The sequence below is a fragment of the Somniosus microcephalus genome, chromosome 23 (genome assembly GCF_052327205.1).
Source record: "Somniosus microcephalus isolate GS21.2 chromosome 23, FLI_Smic_1.0, whole genome shotgun sequence".
NCBI classification, from domain to species: Eukaryota; Metazoa; Chordata; class Chondrichthyes; order Squaliformes; family Somniosidae; genus Somniosus; species Somniosus microcephalus.
The window spans coordinates 64,560,258-64,582,670 of record NC_141009.1 but is presented as its reverse complement, the minus strand read 5'-3'; the positions used below and the strand labels follow the sequence as shown (position 1 = coordinate 64,582,670).

Here is a 22,413-nt window from a genome sequence, read left to right as displayed (position 1 = left end):
CTCACTCACCCTGCTGTACAAGGACTGAGAGTCCATCACTAACATCACTCACTGACTCACGCACTCACCCTGCTGTACAGGGACTGAGAGTCCATCACTAACATCACTCACTGACTCACTCACCCTGCTGTACTGGGACTGAGAGTCCATCACTAACATCACTCACTGACTCACTCACTCACCCTGCTGTACTGGGACTGAGAGTCCATCACTAACATCACTCACTGACTGACTCACTCACCCTGCTGTACTGGGACTGAGAGTCCATCACTAACATCACTCACTCACTCACTCACCCTGCTGTACTGGGACTGAGAGTCCATCACTAACATCACTCACTGACCCACTCACTCACCCTGCTGTACTGGGACCGAGAGTCCATCACTAACATCACTCACTCACTCACTCACCCTGCTGTACTGGGACTGAGAGTCCATCACTAACATCACTCACTGACCCACTCACTCACCCTGCTGTACTGGGACCGAGTCCATCACTAACATCACTCACTCACCCTGCTGTACGGGGACTGAGAGTCCATCACTAACATCACTCACTCACCCTGCTGTACGGGGACTGAGAGTCCATCACTAACATCACTCACTCACCCTGCTGTACTGGGACTGAGAGTCCATCACTAACATCACTCACCCTGCTGTACTGGGACCGAGAGTCCATCACGAACATCACTCACTCACTCACCCTGCTGTACTGGGACCGAGAGTCCATCACTAACATCACTCACTCACCCTGCTGTACGGGGACTGAGAGTCCATCACTAACATCACTCACTCACCCTGCTGTACGGGGACTGAGAGTCCATCACTAACATCACTCACTCACCCTGCTGTACTGGGACCGAGAGTCCATCACGAACATCACTCACTCACCCTGCTGTACTGGGACTGAGAGTCCATCACTAACACCACTCACTCACTCACTCACCCTGCTGTACGGGGACTGAGAGTCCATCACTAACATCACTCACAGACTCACCCTGCTGTACTGGGACTGAGAGTCCATCACTAACATCACTCACTCACCCTGCTGTCCTGGGACTGAGAGTCCATCACTAACATCACTCACTCACTCACCCTGCTGTACTGGGACTGAGAGTCCATCACTAACATCACTCACTCACCCTGCTGTACTGGGACTGAGAGTCCATCACTAACATCACTCACTGACCCACTCACTCACCCTGCTGTACTGGGACCGAGTCCATCACTAACATCACTAACATCACTCACTCACTCACCCTGCTGTACTGGGACTGAGAGTCCATCACGAACATCACTCACTGACCCACTCACTCACCCTGCTGTACTGGGACTGAGAGTCCATCACTAACATCACTCACTGACTCACTCACCCTGCTGTACTGGGACTGAGAGTCCATCACTAACTCACTCACTCACCCTGCTGTACTGGGACTGAGAGTCCATCACTAACATCACTCACTGACCCACTCACTCACCCTGCTGTACTGGGACTGAGAGTCCATCACTAACATCACTCACTCACTCACCCTGCTGTACTGGGACTGAGAGTCCATCACTAACATCACTCACCCTGCTGTACTGGGACTAAGAGTCCATCACTAACATCACTCACTCACCCTGCTGTACTGGGACCGAGTCCATCACTAACATCACTCACTCACCGTGCTGTACTGGGACTGAGAGTCCATCACTAACATCACTCACTCACCCTGCTGTACAGGGACTGAGAGTCCATCACTAACATCACTCACTGACTGACTCACTCACCCTGCTGTACTGGGACTGAGAGTCCATCACTAACATCACTCACTCACCCTGCTGTACTGGGACTGAGAGTCCATCACTAACATCACTCACTGACTGACTCACTCACCCTGCTGTACTGGGACTGAGAGTCCATCACTAACATCACTCACTCACTCACTCACCCTGCTGTACGGGGACTGAGAGTCCATCACTAACATCACTCACTGACTCACTCACCCTGCTGTACTGGGACCGAGAGTCCATCATTAACATCACTCACTGACTCACTCACCCTGCTGTACTGGGACCGAGAGTCCATCACTAACATCACTCACTGACTCACTCACCCTGCTCTCCTGGGACTGAGAGTCCATCACTAACATCACTCACTCACCCTGCTGTACTGGGACTGAGAGTCCATCACTAACATCACTCACTGACTCACTCACCCTGCTGTACTGGGACTGAGAGTCCATCACTAACATCACTCACTCACCCTGCTGTACAGGGACTGAGAGTCCATCACTAACATCACTCACTGACTCACTCACCCTGCTGTACTGGGACCGAGTCCATCACTAACATCACTCACTCACCCTGCTGTACGGGGACTGAGAGTCCATCACTAACATCACTCACCCTGCTGTACTGGGACTGAGAGTCCATCACTAACATCACTCACTCACCCTGCTGTACAGGGACCGAGAGTCCATCACTAACATCACTGACTCACTCACCCTGCTGTACTGGGACTGAGAGTCCATCACTAACATCACTCACTGACTCACTCACCCTGCTGTACTGGGACTGAGAGTCCATCACTAACATCACTCACTCACTCACTCACCCTGCTGTACTGGGACTGAGAGTCCATCACTAACATCACTCACTCACTCACCCTGCTGTACGGGGACCGAGAGTCCATCACTAACATCACTCACTCACTCACCCTGCTGTACTGGGACTGAGAGTCCATCACTAACATCACTCACTGACTCACTCACCCTGCTGTACTGGGACTGAGAGTCCATCACTAACATCACTCACTCACTCACTCACCCTGCTGTACTGGGACCGAGTCCATCACTAACATCACTCACTGACTCACTCACTCACCGTGCTGTACTGGGACTGAGAGTCCATCACTAACATCACTCACTGACTGACTCACTCACCCTGCTGTACTGGGACTGTGAGTCCATCACCAACATCACTCACTCACCCTGCTGTACTGGGACTGAGAGTCCATCACTAACATCACTCACTGACGCACTCACCCTGCTGTACAAGGACTGAGAGTCCATCACTAACATCACTCACTGACCCACTCACTCACCCTGCTGTACTGGGACTGAGAGTCCATCACTAACATCACTCACTGACTCACTCACTCACCCTGCTGTACGGGGACCGAGAGTCCATCACTAACATCACTCACTCACTCACCCTGCTGTACTGGGACTGAGAGTCCATCACTAACATCACTCACTGACTCACTCACCCTGCTGTACTGGGACTGAGAGTCCATCACTAACATCACTCACTCACTCACTCACCCTGCTGTACTGGGACCGAGTCCATCACTAACATCACTCACTGACTCACTCACTCACCGTGCTGTACTGGGACTGAGAGTCCATCACTAACATCACTCACTGACTGACTCACTCACCCTGCTGTACTGGGACTGTGAGTCCATCACTAACATCACTCACTCACCCTGCTGTACTGGGACTGAGAGTCCATCACTAACATCACTCACTGACGCACTCACCCTGCTGTACAAGGACTGAGAGTCCATCACTAACATCACTCACTCACTCACTCACTCACCCTGCTGTACTGGGACTGAGAGTCCATCACTAACATCACTCACTGACCCACTCACTCATCCTGCTGTACTGGGACTGTGAGTCCATCACTCACATCACTCACTCACCCTGCTGTACTGGGACTGAGAGTCCATCACTAACATCACTCACTGACGCACTCACCCTGCTGTACAAGGACTGAGAGTCCATCACTAACATCACTCACTGACCCACTCACTCACCCTGCTGTACTGGGACTGAGAGTCCATCACTAACATCACTCACTGACTCACTCACTCACCCTGCTGTACTGGGACTGAGAGTCCATCACTAACATCACTCACTGACCCACTCACTCACCCTGCTGTACTGGGACTGAGAGTCCATCACTAACATCACTCACTGACTCACCCTGCTGTACTGGGACTGAGAGTCCATCACTAACATCACTCACTGACCCACTCACTCACCCTGCTGTACTGGGACCGAGAGTCCATCACTAACATCACTCACTCACTCACTCACCCTGCTGTACTGGGACTGAGAGTCCATCACTAACATCACTCACTGACCCACTCACTCACCCTGCTGTACTGGGACCGAGTCCATCACTAACATCACTCACTCACCCTGCTGTACGGGGACTGAGAGTCCATCACTAACATCACTCACTCACCCTGCTGTACGGGGACTGAGAGTCCATCACTAACATCACTCACTCACCCTGCTGTACTGGGACTGAGAGTCCATCACTAACATCACTCACCCTGCTGTACTGGGACCGAGAGTCCATCACGAACATCACTCACTCACTCACCCTGCTGTACTGGGACCGAGAGTCCATCACTAACATCACTCACTCACCCTGCTGTACGGGGACTGAGAGTCCATCACTAACATCACTCACTCACCCTGCTGTACGGGGACTGAGAGTCCATCACTAACATCACTCACTCACCCTGCTGTACTGGGACCGAGAGTCCATCACGAACATCACTCACTCACCCTGCTGTACTGGGACTGAGAGTCCATCACTAACACCACTCACTCACTCACTCACCCTGCTGTACGGGGACTGAGAGTCCATCACTAACATCACTCACAGACTCACCCTGCTGTACTGGGACTGAGAGTCCATCACTAACATCACTCACTCACCCTGCTGTCCTGGGACTGAGAGTCCATCACTAACATCACTCACTCACTCACCCTGCTGTACTGGGACTGAGAGTCCATCACTAACATCACTCACTCACCCTGCTGTACTGGGACTGAGAGTCCATCACTAACATCACTCACTGACCCACTCACTCACCCTGCTGTACTGGGACCGAGTCCATCACTAACATCACTAACATCACTCACTCACTCACCCTGCTGTACTGGGACTGAGAGTCCATCACGAACATCACTCACTGACCCACTCACTCACCCTGCTGTACTGGGACTGAGAGTCCATCACTAACATCACTCACTGACTCACTCACCCTGCTGTACTGGGAATGAGAGTCCATCACTAACTCACTCACTCACCCTGCTGTACTGGGACTGAGAGTCCATCACTAACATCACTCACTGACCCACTCACTCACCCTGCTGTACTGGGACTGAGAGTCCATCACTAACATCACTCACTCACTCACCCTGCTGTACTGGGACTGAGAGTCCATCACTAACATCACTCACCCTGCTGTACTGGGACTAAGAGTCCATCACTAACATCACTCACTCACCCTGCTGTACTGGGACCGAGTCCATCACTAACATCACTCACTCACCGTGCTGTACTGGGACTGAGAGTCCATCACTAACATCACTCACTCACCCTGCTGTACAGGGACTGAGAGTCCATCACTAACATCACTCACTGACTGACTCACTCACCCTGCTGTACTGGGACTGAGAGTCCATCACTAACATCACTCACTCACCCTGCTGTACTGGGACTGAGAGTCCATCACTAACATCACTCACTGACTGACTCACTCACCCTGCTGTACTGGGACTGAGAGTCCATCACTAACATCACTCACTCACTCACTCACCCTGCTGTACGGGGACTGAGAGTCCATCACTAACATCACTCACTGACTCACTCACCCTGCTGTACTGGGACCGAGAGTCCATCATTAACATCACTCACTGACTCACTCACCCTGCTGTACTGGGACCGAGAGTCCATCACTAACATCACTCACTGACTCACTCACCCTGCTCTCCTGGGACTGAGAGTCCATCACTAACATCACTCACTCACCCTGCTGTACTGGGACTGAGAGTCCATCACTAACATCACTCACTGACTCACTCACCCTGCTGTACTGGGACTGAGAGTCCATCACTAACATCACTCACTCACCCTGCTGTACAGGGACTGAGAGTCCATCACTAACATCACTCACTGACTCACTCACCCTGCTGTACTGGGACCGAGTCCATCACTAACATCACTCACTCACCCTGCTGTACGGGGACTGAGAGTCCATCACTAACATCACTCACCCTGCTGTACTGGGACTGAGAGTCCATCACTAACATCACTCACTCACCCTGCTGTACAGGGACCGAGAGTCCATCACTAACATCACTGACTCACTCACCCTGCTGTACTGGGACTGAGAGTCCATCACTAACATCACTGACTCACTCACTCACCCTGCTGTACGGGGACTGAGAGTCCATCACGAACATCACTCACTCACCCTGCTGTACTGGGACCGAGTCCATCACTAACATCACTCACTCACTCACCCTGCTGTACGGGGACCGAGAGTCCATCACTAACATCACTCACTCACTCACCCTGCTGTACTGGGACTGAGAGTCCATCACTAACATCACTCACTGACTCACTCACCCTGCTGTACTGGGACTGAGAGTCCATCACTAACATCACTCACTCACTCACTCACCCTGCTGTACTGGGACCGAGTCCATCACTAACATCACTCACTGACTCACTCACTCACCGTGCTGTACTGGGACTGAGAGTCCATCACTAACATCACTCACTGACTGACTCACTCACCCTGCTGTACTGGGACTGTGAGTCCATCACCAACATCACTCACTCACCCTGCTGTACTGGGACTGAGAGTCCATCACTAACATCACTCACTGACGCACTCACCCTGCTGTACAAGGACTGAGAGTCCATCACTAACATCACTCACTGACCCACTCACTCACCCTGCTGTACTGGGACTGAGAGTCCATCACTAACATCACTCACTGACTCACTCACTCACCCTGCTGTACGGGGACCGAGAGTCCATCACTAACATCACTCACTCACTCACCCTGCTGTACTGGGACTGAGAGTCCATCACTAACATCACTCACTGACTCACTCACCCTGCTGTACTGGGACTGAGAGTCCATCACTAACATCACTCACTCACTCACTCACCCTGCTGTACTGGGACCGAGTCCATCACTAACATCACTCACTGACTCACTCACTCACCGTGCTGTACTGGGACTGAGAGTCCATCACTAACATCACTCACTGACTGACTCACTCACCCTGCTGTACTGGGACTGTGAGTCCATCACTAACATCACTCACTCACCCTGCTGTACTGGGACTGAGAGTCCATCACTAACATCACTCACTGACGCACTCACCCTGCTGTACAAGGACTGAGAGTCCATCACTAACATCACTCACTCACTCACTCACTCACCCTGCTGTACTGGGACTGAGAGTCCATCACTAACATCACTCACTGACCCACTCACTCATCCTGCTGTACTGGGACTGTGAGTCCATCACTCACATCACTCACTCACCCTGCTGTACTGGGACTGAGAGTCCATCACTAACATCACTCACTGACGCACTCACCCTGCTGTACAAGGACTGAGAGTCCATCACTAACATCACTCACTGACCCACTCACTCACCCTGCTGTACTGGGACTGAGAGTCCATCACTAACATCACTCACTGACTCACTCACTCACCCTGCTGTACTGGGACTGAGAGTCCATCACTAACATCACTCACTGACCCACTCACTCACCCTGCTGTACTGGGACTGAGAGTCCATCACTAACATCACTCACTGACTCACCCTGCTGTACTGGGACTGAGAGTCCATCACTAACATCACTCACTGACCCACTCACTCACCCTGCTGTACTGGGACCGAGAGTCCATCACTAACATCACTCACTCACTCACTCACCCTGCTGTACTGGGACTGAGAGTCCATCACTAACATCACTCACTGACCCACTCACTCACCCTGCTGTACTGGGACCGAGTCCATCACTAACATCACTCACTCACCCTGCTGTACGGGGACTGAGAGTCCATCACTAACATCACTCACTCACCCTGCTGTACGGGGACTGAGAGTCCATCACTAACATCACTCACTCACCCTGCTGTACTGGGACTGAGAGTCCATCACTAACATCACTCACCCTGCTGTACTGGGACCGAGAGTCCATCACGAACATCACTCACTCACTCACCCTGCTGTACTGGGACCGAGAGTCCATCACTAACATCACTCACTCACCCTGCTGTACGGGGACTGAGAGTCCATCACTAACATCACTCACTCACCCTGCTGTACGGGGACTGAGAGTCCATCACTAACATCACTCACTCACCCTGCTGTACTGGGACCGAGAGTCCATCACGAACATCACTCACTCACCCTGCTGTACTGGGACTGAGAGTCCATCACTAACACCACTCACTCACTCACTCACCCTGCTGTACGGGGACTGAGAGTCCATCACTAACATCACTCACAGACTCACCCTGCTGTACTGGGACTGAGAGTCCATCACTAACATCACTCACTCACCCTGCTGTCCTGGGACTGAGAGTCCATCACTAACATCACTCACTCACTCACCCTGCTGTACTGGGACTGAGAGTCCATCACTAACATCACTCACTCACCCTGCTGTACTGGGACTGAGAGTCCATCACTAACATCACTCACTGACCCACTCACTCACCCTGCTGTACTGGGACCGAGTCCATCACTAACATCACTAACATCACTCACTCACTCACCCTGCTGTACTGGGACTGAGAGTCCATCACGAACATCACTCACTGACCCACTCACTCACCCTGCTGTACTGGGACTGAGAGTCCATCACTAACATCACTCACTGACTCACTCACCCTGCTGTACTGGGAATGAGAGTCCATCACTAACTCACTCACTCACCCTGCTGTACTGGGACTGAGAGTCCATCACTAACATCACTCACTGACCCACTCACTCACCCTGCTGTACTGGGACTGAGAGTCCATCACTAACATCACTCACTCACTCACCCTGCTGTACTGGGACTGAGAGTCCATCACTAACATCACTCACCCTGCTGTACTGGGACTAAGAGTCCATCACTAACATCACTCACTCACCCTGCTGTACTGGGACCGAGTCCATCACTAACATCACTCACTCACCGTGCTGTACTGGGACTGAGAGTCCATCACTAACATCACTCACTCACCCTGCTGTACAGGGACTGAGAGTCCATCACTAACATCACTCACTGACTGACTCACTCACCCTGCTGTACTGGGACTGAGAGTCCATCACTAACATCACTCACTCACCCTGCTGTACTGGGACTGAGAGTCCATCACTAACATCACTCACTGACTGACTCACTCACCCTGCTGTACTGGGACTGAGAGTCCATCACTAACATCACTCACTCACTCACTCACCCTGCTGTACGGGGACTGAGAGTCCATCACTAACATCACTCACTGACTCACTCACCCTGCTGTACTGGGACCGAGAGTCCATCATTAACATCACTCACTGACTCACTCACCCTGCTGTACTGGGACCGAGAGTCCATCACTAACATCACTCACTGACTCACTCACCCTGCTCTCCTGGGACTGAGAGTCCATCACTAACATCACTCACTCACCCTGCTGTACTGGGACTGAGAGTCCATCACTAACATCACTCACTGACTCACTCACCCTGCTGTACTGGGACTGAGAGTCCATCACTAACATCACTCACTCACCCTGCTGTACAGGGACTGAGAGTCCATCACTAACATCACTCACTGACTCACTCACCCTGCTGTACTGGGACCGAGTCCATCACTAACATCACTCACTCACCCTGCTGTACGGGGACTGAGAGTCCATCACTAACATCACTCACCCTGCTGTACTGGGACTGAGAGTCCATCACTAACATCACTCACTCACCCTGCTGTACGGGGACTGAGAGTCCATCACTAACATCACTCACCCTGCTGTACAGGGACCGAGAGTCCATCACTAACATCACTGACTCACTCACCCTGCTGTACTGGGACTGAGAGTCCATCACTAACATCACTGACTCACTCACTCACCCTGCTGTACGGGGACTGAGAGTCCATCACGAACATCACTCACTCACCCTGCTGTACTGGGACCGAGTCCATCACTAACATCACTCACTCACTCACCCTGCTGTACGGGGACCGAGAGTCCATCACTAACATCACTCACTCACTCACCCTGCTGTACTGGGACTGAGAGTCCATCACTAACATCACTCACTGACTCACTCACCCTGCTGTACTGGGACTGAGAGTCCATCACTAACATCACTCACTCACTCACTCACCCTGCTGTACTGGGACCGAGTCCATCACTAACATCACTCACTGACTCACTCACTCACCGTGCTGTACTAGGACTGAGAGTCCATCACTAACATCACTCACTGACTGACTCACTCACCCTGCTGTACTGGGACTGTGAGTCCATCACCAACATCACTCACTCACCCTGCTGTACTGGGACTGAGAGTCCATCACTAACATCACTCACTGACGCACTCACCCTGCTGTACAAGGACTGAGAGTCCATCACTAACATCACTCACTGACCCACTCACTCACCCTGCTGTACTGGGACTGAGAGTCCATCACTAACATCACTCACTGACTCACTCACTCACCCTGCTGTACGGGGACCGAGAGTCCATCACTAACATCACTCACTCACTCACCCTGCTGTACTGGGACTGAGAGTCCATCACTAACATCACTCACTGACTCACTCACCCTGCTGTACTGGGACTGAGAGTCCATCACTAACATCACTCACTCACTCACTCACCCTGCTGTACTGGGACCGAGTCCATCACTAACATCACTCACTGACTCACTCACTCACCGTGCTGTACTGGGACTGAGAGTCCATCACTAACATCACTCACTGACTGACTCACTCACCCTGCTGTACTGGGACTGTGAGTCCATCACTAACATCACTCACTCACCCTGCTGTACTGGGACTGAGAGTCCATCACTAACATCACTCACTGACGCACTCACCCTGCTGTACAAGGACTGAGAGTCCATCACTAACATCACTCACTGACCCACTCACTCACCCTGCTGTACTGGGACTGAGAGTCCATCACTAACATCACTCACTCACTCACTCACTCACCCTGCTGTACTGGGACTGAGAGTCCATCACTAACATCACTCACTGACCCACTCACTCATCCTGCTGTACTGGGACTGTGAGTCCATCACTCACATCACTCACTCACCCTGCTGTACTGGGACTGAGAGTCCATCACTAACATCACTCACTGACGCACTCACCCTGCTGTACAAGGACTGAGAGTCCATCACTAACATCACTCACTGACCCACTCACTCACCCTGCTGTACTGGGACTGAGAGTCCATCACTAACATCACTCACTGACTCACTCACTCACCCTGCTGTACTGGGACTGAGAGTCCATCACTAACATCACTCACTGACCCACTCACTCACCCTGCTGTACTGGGACTGAGAGTCCATCACTAACACCACTCACTCACTCACCCTGCTGTACTGGGACTGAGAGTCCATCACTAACATCACTCACTGACTGACTCACTCACCCTGCTGTACTGGGACTGAGAGTCCATCACTAACATCACTCACTGACTCACTCACTCACCCTGCTGTACTGGGACTGAGAGTCCATCACTAACATCACTCACTGACTGACTCACTCACCCTGCTGTACTGGGACTGAGAGTCCATCACTAACATCACTCACTCACTCACTCACCCTGCTGTACTGGGACTGAGAGTCCATCACTAACATCACTCACTGACCCACTCACTCACCCTGCTGTACTGGGACCGAGAGTCCATCACTAACATCACTCACTGACTCACTCACTCACCCTGCTGTACTGGGACTGAGAGTCCATCACTAACATCACTCACTCACTCACTCACTCACCCTGCTGTACTGGGACTGAGAGTCCATCACTAACATCACTCACTGACTCACTCACCCTGCTGTACTGGGACCGAGAGTCCATCACTAACATCACTCACTGACTCACTCACTCACCCTGCTGTACTGGGACCGAGAGTCCATCACTAACATCACTCACTGACTCACCCTGCTGTACTGGGACTGAGAGTCCATCACTAACATCACTCACTGACCCACTCACTCACCCTGCTGTACTGGGACCGAGAGTCCATCACTAACATCACTCACTGACCCACTCACTCACCCTGCTGTACTGGGACTGAGAGTCCATCACTAACATCACTCACTGACCCACTCACTCACCCTGCTGTACTGGGACCGAGAGTCCATCACTAACATCACTCACTCACTCACCCTGCTGTACTGGGACTGAGAGTCCATCACTAACATCACTCACTGACCCACTCACTCACCCTGCTGTACTGGGACTGAGAGTCCATCACTAACATCACTCACTCACTCACCCTGCTGTACAAGGACTGAGAGTCCATCACTAACATCACTCACTGACCCACTCACTGACCCTGCTGTACTGGGACTGAGAGTCCATCACTAACATCACTCACTGACCCACTCACTCACCCTGCTGTACTGGGACCGAGAGTCCATCACTAACATCACTCACTCACTCACCCTGCTGTGCAAGGACTGAGAGTCCATCACTAACATCACTCACTCACTCACCCTGCTGTACAAGGACTGAGAGACCATCACTAACATCACTCACTCACCCTGCTGTACAGGGACTGAGAGTCCATCACTAACATCACTCACTGACTCACTCACCCACCCTGCTGTACTGGGACTGAGAGTCCATCACTAACATCACTCACTCACTCACCCTGCTGTACGGGGACTGAGAGTCCATCACTAACATCACTCACTGACTCACTCACTCACCCTGCTGTACTGGGACTGAGAGTCCATCACTAACATCACTCACTCACTCACCCTGCTGTACAAGGACTGAGAGACCATCACTAACATCACTCACTGACTCACTCACTCACCGTGCTGTACTGGGACTGAGAGTCCATCACTAACATCACTCACTCACTCACTCACTCACCCTGCTGTACTGGGACTGAGAGTCCATCACTAACATCACTCACTGACCCACTCACTCACCCTGCTGTACTGGGACTGAGAGTCCATCACTAACATCACTCACTGACCCACTCACTCACCGTGCTGTACTGGGACTGAGAGTCCATCACTAACATCACTCACTGACCCACTCACGCTGCTGTACTGGGACTGAGAGTCCATCACTAACATCACTCACTGACCCACTCACTCACCCTGCTGTACTGGGACTGAGAGTCCATCACTAACATCACTCACTGACCCACTCACTCACCCTGCTGTACTGGGGCTGAGAGTCCATCACTAACATCACTCACTGACTCACGCACTCACCCTGCTATATAGAAATAGGCCTGTTTCTTCTGTATCAGGTCGCAGATGAGAGGTCCATTCTCCTTTATCCGATGCTGGACGTAGATTTTATTTTCCTGCATTGAAACCACACAGAGCTGCTGTTATTTTACAGGACAAACAGAAATCCATTGGGAAGAAGCAAAATAAATCACAACACGAGACATGAACAATCCTGTCTTTTCTCCCAGAGGCTGGAATTCTCATTACTGGGTACGCTTTGTTATTTTGGCTCTTTCTCACCGTCAGCCCTGGCTCAGTGCGTACCACTCTCACCTCCGAGTCAGCAGGTTGAGACTCCAGTGCAGTGCTGAGGGAGTGCTGCATTGTCAGAGGTGCCGTCTACTCTCTCAGGTGGACGAGAAGATCCCACTGTTTTGAATAAGAGAAGGGGAGTTCTCCTTGTCAATATTTATCCCTAAACCAAAATTATTAAAAGTTATTTATCTGGTTATTTGTTTGTGGGACCTGCTGTGTTTCCGACATTACCTCTTCTTTAGCGAAGCCTTCACAAGGCCTCAACGTGACTCAGGTCAGATCTGAACCTACGTGGTTCAACTGAGGCCTGTCGAGGGTGTAAGAACATAAGAAATAGGAGCAGGAATAGGCCACTTGGCCCCTCGAGCCTGCTCCGCCATTCAGTAAGATCATGGCTGATCTTGGGCTCAAAGACACTTCCCAGCCCGCTCCCCATAACCCTTCACTCCCTTATCTTGCAAAAATCTGTCTATCTCCACCTTAAATGTATTTAATGACCCAGCCTCCACGGCTCTCTGGGGCAGAGAATTCCACAGATTTACGACCCTCTGAGAGAAGAAATTCCTCCTCATCTCAGTTCTAAAAGAGCGACCCTTTATTCTGAAACTATGCCCCCGAGTTCTAGATTTCCCCACGAGGGGAAACATCCTCTCTGCATCTACCCTGTCGAGTCCCCTCAGTATCTTATATGTTTCAATAAGATCACCTCTCATTCTTCTAAATTCCAATGAGTATAGGCCCAGCCTGCTCAACCTTTCCTCATAAGGCAAACCCCTGATCTCTGGAATTAACCTAGTGAATCGTCTCTGAACTGCCTCCAATGTAAGTATATCCTTCCTTAAATAAGGAGACCAAAACTGTACGCAGTACTCCAGGTGTGGTCTCACCAATACCCTGTACAGTTGTAGCAGGGCTTCCCTGCTTTTATACTCCAACCCCCTTGAAATAAAGGCCAACATTCCATTTGCCTTTTTGATTACTTGCTGTACCTGCATGCTAACTTTTTGTGTTTCATGCACAAGGACCCCCAGGTCCCTCTGAACTGTAGCATTTTGTAATCTCCCTCCATTTAAATAATAGTTTGCTTTTTTATTTTTCCTGCCAAAGTGGATAACCTCGCACTTTCCCACATTACACTCCATCTGCCAAATGTTTGCCCACTCACCTAGCCTGTCTATATCCCTTTGCAGGTTCTTTGAGTCCTCTGCACAACTTGCATTCCCACCCTCTCTTCTTAGGCAGTCCCTCGGAACCGAGGATGACTTGCTTCCACATTAAAAATGAGTTCTCAGGTGACTGATGAGTCCAATGCGGGACCTACAGTCTCTGTCACAGGTGGGGCAGACGGTGGTTGAAGGGGCGGGCGGGTGGGGTGCTTGGGTTGACGTGCGCTCCTTGCGCTGCCTGCGCTTGGCTTCCGCTTGCTCCCGGCGAAGAGACTCGAGGTGTTCGGCACCTTCCCGGATGCTTCTCCTCCACTTTGTGCGGTCTTGGGCCAGGGATTCCCAGGTGTCGGTGGGGATGTTACACTTTTTCAAGGAGGCTTTGAGGGTGTCCTTGAAGCGTTTCCTCTGCCCACCTGGGGCTCTCTTGCCGTGCCGGAGCTCCGAATAGACCGCTTGTTTTGGGAGTCTCGTATCGGGCATGCGGACAATGTGAACCGTCCATCGGAGCTGATTGAGCGTGGTCAGAGCTTCGATGCTGGGGATGTTGGCCTGAGCAAGAACACTGATATTGGTGTGCCTATCCTGCCAATGGATTTGCAGGATCTTGCGGAGGCAGCGTTGGTGGTACCTCTCCAGTGCTTTGAGGTGCCTGCTGTACATGGTCCATGTCTCTGAGGCATACAGGAGGGCGGGTATCACTGCGGCCCTGTAGACCATGAGCTTAGTGCCGGATTTGAAGTCCTGGTCTTCAAACACTCTCTTCCTCAGGCGACCGAAGGCTGCACTGGCACACTGAAGGCGATGTTGGACTTCGTCGTTGACGTCTGTCCTTGTTGACAGTAGGCTCCCGAGGTATGGAAAGTGGTCCACGTTGTCCAAGGCCTTGTCGTGGATTTTGATAATCGGGGAGCAGCACTGTGTGGCGGGGGCAGGTTGGTAGAGGACCTTTGTCTTACGGATGTTTAGTGTAAGGCCCATGCACTCGTACGCTTCAGTGAAGGTGTTTACGATGGTTTGGAGTTCGACCTCTGACTGAGCGCAGACGCAAGCATCGTCTACATACTGTAATTCGACAACAGAGGATGGGACGACCTTGGATCTGGACTGGAGGCGACGGAGGTTGAACAGTTTCCCGTTTGTTCTGTAAATTAGCTCCACTCCAGTGGGGAGTTTACTGAGGGTGAGATGGAGCATTGCAGCAAGGAAGATTGAGAAGAGCGTTGGTGCGATGACACAGCCTTGCTTGACCCCGGTTCGTACGTGAATTGGGTCTGTGGTGGAACCGTTGGTCAGGATCACGGCTTGCATGTCGTCATGAAGCAGGCGGAGGATAGTGACAAACTTTTGAGGGCAGCCGAATTTGAGGAGGACACTCCATAATCCCTCACGGTTGACAGTGTCGAAGGCCTTTGTGAGATCAAAGAAGGCCATGTACAGCGGTTGGTGCTGTTCCCTGCATTTCTCTTGTAATTGATGTGCGGTGAAGATCATGTCCATTGTGCCCCTTAGTGGGCGGAATCCGCATTGCGACTCTGGGAGGAGCTCTTCGGCCACTGGGAGAAGGCGATTGAGGAGGATTCTTGCGATGACTTTCCCTGTGGCAGATAGCAGGGAAACTCCTCTGTAATTACCGCATTCGGACTTGTCACCTTTCTTGAAGATGGTCACAATTACGGCGTCTCTGAGATCCCCTGGCATGCTCTCCTCCTTCCAGATAAGAGAAATGAGTTCATGAATTCGTGCCAGTAGTGCTTCTCCACCATGCTTTAGTGCCTCAGCGGGCATTCCATCTGCTCCTGAGGCCTTGTTGTTCTTCAGTTGTCGGATGGCCTTTTCAACCTCATGCCGGGCTGGGGTTGTGCTGAGATGGTGGCGGGTAGCATGCTGTGGGATGGAGTTGAGGACACTCGTGTCAAAGACAGAGTCGTGGTTAAGGAGATCTTCGAAGTGCTCCTTCCAGCGGGCACTGACTGCTTCCCTGTCCTTGATGAGTACCTCTCCGTTCTTGGCCCGCAGTGGGGAAGGGCCTTGGGTGCTTGGGCCGTAGATGGTCTTGACTGCGCTAAAGAATCCACGCATGTCATAGTTGCATCTGGTCTGCAGTCAAGGCCTCCATAATCAGCACATGTGAAGAGACGCTCAGTCACTCAACCAGGAAACACCAAGACTGGTTCGACGAGAATGACCAGGAGATCGAGTAGTTAATAAGCCGCAAACGCAAGGCATTTCTGATATGGAAACAGCAACAGAACTCGAGAGCAAGAAAGCAGCTCTACAGAAGCCTGAAGGCCGAGGTCCAACAAAAAACTTGCGACCTAAAGAACAGATGGTGGGTGGAGAAAGCGCAGGAGATCCAGCATTCCCACCCATCTTTGTATCATCCGCAAACTTGGCTACATTACACTCGATCCCTTCATCCAAGTCATTAATGTAGATTGTAAATAGTTGAGGCCCCGGCACTGATCCCTGTGGCACCCCACTAGTTTGCCAACCGGAAAATAACCCATTTATCCCGACTCTCTGCTTTCTGTTAGTTAGCCAATTCTCTATTCATTCATGCTAATATATTACCCCCAACTCCATGAGATATCTTATGCAGTAACCTTTTATGTGGCACCTTATTGAATGCCTTCTGGAAATCCAAATACACCACATCCACTGGCTCACCTTTGTCTACCCTGCTCGTTACATCCTCAAAGAACTCCAGCAAATTTGTTAAACATGATTTCCCTTTCATAAAACCATGCTGACTCTGCCTGACTGTATTATGATTTTCCAAATGCCCTGCTACTGCTTCCTTAATGAAGGACTCCAGCATTTTCCCAACGACAGATGTTAGGCTAACTGGTCTATAGTTTCCTGCTTTCTGTCTCCCTCCTTTCTTCAATAGGGGCGTTATATTTGCGGTTTTCCAATCCGCTGGGACCTCTCCAGAGGCCAGGGAATTTTGGTATATTGCAACCAATGCATCCACTATCTCTGCAGCCACTTCTTTTAAGACCCTGGGATGCAGGCCATCTGGTCCAGGGGACTTGTCGTCTTTTAGTCCCATTATTTTACCAAGTATTTTCCTTAGCAATAGTGATTGTCTTTAGTTCCTCCCTCCCTGTGGCCCCTTGATTATCCATTATTGGGATGTTGTTAGTGTTTTCTACCGTGAAGACAGAAACAAAATATTTGTTCAGAGTCTCTGCTATTTCCCCATTCCCCATTATTAATTCCCCTGTCTCATCCTCTAAGGGACCAACGTTTACTTTAGCTACTCTCTTCCTGACGTCAGGAATTTCCAAGGGAAGTCTGGGAGCCAACCCCGTGCCACCCAACACACTACCTTGACACAGAGGTGTGGGCGGCCTCCCACAAACCAAAATGTAAAGGTTCAGTCCGCATTAAGGTGTGGCCTTTGGTATGGCCTCGACTGGTTTTCAACTAACTCCCTTATATCCTGAAAGAACTCCACTAGATTCATCAAGAACGTCCTACGAGCTGTAAATCTATAGTGACTTCTCATCACTCCGTTTCTCCTGATGCTTCTCTTGTTCAGTATCCTTTCTGTTCCTTTCCTGATAGCCAGCTCCCAGCTCCCCTTTAAATCTCCTTTTATAAACCTTGGTGTGTTCTGCATCTTGCCGGTTCACTAGATTTATCACCAAAAACTTGCCAACAAGTATAGAAATGGCTCCTAAAATACTAAGCAGTAACACTGATCAGAAATCAGATGATACCAGCAACAGAGGATTTCTGAAAGAAAGATATGGGTGGAGTTCACATTTAAAATTTGGTGGTTTGCTCCATCTCCACACCAAGCCCAGCCCAGCCTCCACCTCTCCCTCCCGGCCCTGCTGGCCAAGCCTCACCTGGTCCCGAGAGAAGGCAGTGAATAGGGTCAGGAAGCCCTTCCGGCTCAGCTCCTCCCACTCCTCTCGGCAGAAGAAATCCTTCGACTTCCCACGGCAGCCAAAGAACAGGTAACTGTCTAGTGATGGAAAGCAGAGTGTTGTCACGATGCTGGATTCTGTGGCCATTACCACCCCTCCGCCCCCCCACAAAAAGGACTTGGCCCAGGCAGCCCCCATGCTGGGTTTGGCCAGCCACAGGCAGGCGAGAGATGGCTATAATGTGGGACGGGCGGTTGTTTTGCACAGACCACATTAGTTAGCAATGTCTGGCTGTTCAGGAGACAACAAGCACCTTGCTTTTGCCTAATTTCTTTGATCTCTGTGAGTCTTTGAAGGAAGGGCTTTTAAGAGTCAACACAGACACCCCACGTGAGTCAGGTAGGTGTCGGCCACAAGCATAGAAAGGGAGTGGTTGTGTCCTGAGGCTAAGGACGTACTGAAGTGGGTGAGTGGATGTGTGTTTATTTCTGTTACGGCACGCAAGCAGATTGAACTGATTGTTAACACATCACATTAATCACACTCAGTGTTGTGATTGGGGAATAAAGCAGCTTATTAACCGCACCAAGCAGCATCACTCCTAGCGCTAGCTCGGCGATTCAGAGAGACTGAAGGAGCACGCGTGCTTGAGACACAGAGACCATCCCAGAGCAGGTGGGGAGTTTCCTGGTTATACTCCCGGCTCTGGCTACCATGCTAGCAGAGACTGGGCAGTGGGTAGCACTCTCACCTGTGAATCAGAAGGTTGTGGGTTCAAGCACCCACTCGAGAGCACAAGATCCAGGCTGACACTCTCGTGCAGTACTGAGGGAGTGCTGCACTGTGGGAGGTACCATCTTTCAGATCAGATGTTAAACCATGGCCCAGGTGGATGTAAAAGATCCCACGGCACAATTTTGAAGAAGAGTGGGGGGTTCTCCCTGGTGTCCTGGCCAATATTTATCCCTAAATCAAAATCACTGAAAAAAACCCAGATTATTTGGTAATCGCTGTTTGTGGGAGCTTGCTGTCCCTAAGTTGGCAGTCGCATTGCCTACATTACAACAGTGACTACATTTCAAAAAGTATTTAATTGGCTGCAAAGCGCTTTGAGACATCCTGAGGTTGTGAAGGTGCTATAGATATGAAAATTCTTTCTTTTTTACTGTTCCTGTAAAAAGGCAGACAACCGGACATTTAAAATATTGGATCCCACAACAGGTGGTGAAGAAACGAGTGACCCTGGACACCAAACCAACAAAATGTGCTTCGAGCCAACAACCTCTGACCTTTCTTTCCCTCGGCAACACGTTCCTGTATTACTGCTCGGAATGGCGCCACTCCCGTGCCGGGTCCAACCATTATAACAGGGGTCTCAGTGTCTGCAGGAAATTGCAGCACCCCCTTCTTCACCCACAATGGCACATACACATCACCTGCAGGTGGAATGGAAGGAGATTTAGTCACAGCGATTGTCACTGACTTCCAGAGAGGGGAGGACGTGAGATCTCATCAGGCAACACCAACAAACGCGATCCCCTAAAACCTTCCAGTCTGCTAATACCGTCAGATTATGGGCATCTCCCACCTCTAATCACCCTTTGCAAAGGTTATCTGTTGGAGGATATATATTTGCTTTTCCAGCTTTTTACTGAAATCAAGGCAGAACATAATGCAAGAATTGTGGTAAGGTAAAGCGTAGCAATATGGGTAAAGATAATTAACCCGAGAAAGCAGTGTGAGCTTCTGCACGTAGCCTTTCTGAAGCCCTTAACCACAGGATAAAACATCTTGAGCAAACCATACAGGAAGCAGAGGTTTAGCATTTTAAATAGCTCACTTTACCAGTTACACAGCAAGGTATTTCAGCAGAGACATGCGCAATGGAAGGTGGCTGACCACTGTCTAAAAAGATGATAATTTTAGACAATGGAATAAGATCCTGATGTGGGCGAGGCCCCTACGTCTGTGTGGGTTCAGCAATCTGTTCGATGACCTAACGGTTAGAAGATGGCCAACGAGTTAAACTCAATGACGTAAGGGTCACAAGCTAAAACCGATGACTTAAGTGAACTGTAAAAGTTACAATAAATGGGCAATGAAATGACTATAAAGAGGAAGCAAAGCTCTTGCTATCTGTCACTTCGGGACAACAGGAGACAGAATCTGAACCTAACCGAGTGCCCCAAGCGTGAGTGTGCAGTCACCTGCTTGTATCAGAATAGGTCTGATAGACGCTCGTTAACTGTCCATTAATATAGTGTCTAATTCAGTTCACATGGACTTTTGATGAATAAAGTAATACGTTGAACTGACGTTTCGTGAGTTAATTAGAACCAGAACTTAACATTTCTTCCATATTGTCACGTAACAAAAGAAAGGGTCTGAAGCTGAACACAACTGCACCACTTGAATCATCCTCCATTCGTCACTCACCCTACTCTCTGCTGGAGTCTATGAGACAGGATTCTCACCGACAGGCAGCTATACCGATCACAGACTGCCCTCCCACTGCTGACAAGAGATCCATGAGAGGTCCAGAGAGACAAGCAATGCCAGTAGCATTCCTTCCCCCTCTCATAAAAATAGGAAACCTTCATAATCCATGGAAAAGGGAGATTGTTTTTGTTAGCACCGTTTCTCAGTTACCTCGATGCTGTGTTTTATGCTTTTGTGTCAGCCGTGGCTCAGTGGACAGCACTCTCGCCTGAGTCAGTAGTTGTGGGTTCAAATCCCATTCCAGGACTGGAGGACATAATCTAGGCCGACACTCCAGTGCAGTACTGAGGGAGCGCTGCACTGTCGGAGGGGCAGTACTGAGGGAGCGCTGCACTGTCAGAGGAGCAGTACTGAGGGAGCGCTGCACTGTCGGAGGGGCAGTACTGAGGGAGCGCTGCACTGTCAGAGGAGCAGTACTGAGGGAGCGCTGCACTGTCGGAGGGCCGGTACTGAGGGAGCGCTGCACTGTCGGAGGGGCGGTACTGAGGGAGCGCTGCACTGTCGGAGGAGCAGTACTGAGGGAGTGCTGCACTGTCGGAGGGGCAGTACTGAGGGAGCGCTGCACCGTCGGAGGGGCAGTACTGAGGGAGTGCTGCACTGTCGGAGGGGCAGTACTGAGGGAGCGCCGCACTGTCGGAGGGGCAGTACTGAGGGAGTGCTGCACTGTCGGAGGAGCAGTACTGAGGGAGTGCCGCACTGTCAGAGGGGCAGTACTGAGGGAGTGCTGCACTGTCGGAGGGGCAGTACTGAGGGAGCGCTGCACCGTCGGAGGGGCAGTACTGAGGGAGCGCCGCACTGTCAGAGGGGCAGTACTGAGGGAGTGCCGCACTGTCGGAGGGTCAGTACTGAGGGAGTGCTGCACTGTTGGAGGGGCAGTACTGAGGGAGCGCCGCACTGTCAGAGGGGCAGTACTGAGGGAGCACCGCACTGTCAGAGGGGCAGTACTGAGGGAGCACCGCACTGTCAGAGGGGCAGTACTGAGGGAGCGCTGCACTGTCGGAGGGGCAGTACTGAGGGAGCACCGCACTGTCAGAGGGGCAGTACTGAGGGAGCGCCGCACTGTCAGAGGTGCCGATTTTTGGTGAGACGTTAAACCGAGGCCCAGTCTGCTCTCTCAAGTGGATGTAAAAGAATTCATGGCGCTATTTTTGAAGAGCGGGGAAGTTCTCCCCGGTGTCCTGGCCAATGTTTATCATTCAACCAACATCACTAAAAAACAGATTAATTGGTCATTTATCTCATTGCTGATTGTGGGAGCTTGCTGTGCGCAAATTGGCTGCTGCATTTCCCTTCCTTACAACAGTGACTACACTTGAAAAGTAGTTCA

At 51.0% G+C, this 22,413-nt stretch overlaps 1 protein-coding gene across 7 annotated transcripts in view; it reads right to left on the bottom strand.

Moving 5' to 3' along the window:
• The window catches only part of ndor1 (NADPH dependent diflavin oxidoreductase 1), a 142,770-nt gene that overhangs the window by 10,369 nt on the left and 109,988 nt on the right, over window positions 1-22,413 (bottom strand). For 6 of the 7 annotated variants that reach the window (XM_085965937.1, XM_085965939.1, XM_085965935.1 and 3 more), the window contains 3 exons: window positions 19,877-20,023; window positions 18,567-18,685; window positions 13,268-13,362 (listed from right to left, as the gene is read on the bottom strand). In XM_085965937.1, coding sequence (XP_085822063.1) covers window positions 13,268-13,362; window positions 18,567-18,685; window positions 19,877-20,023 — 361 coding nt within the window. Of the gene's footprint in view, window positions 1-13,267; window positions 13,363-18,566; window positions 18,686-19,876; window positions 20,024-22,413 lie in introns of those variants that run through there. The other variant, XM_085965941.1, reaches the window with a different exon arrangement.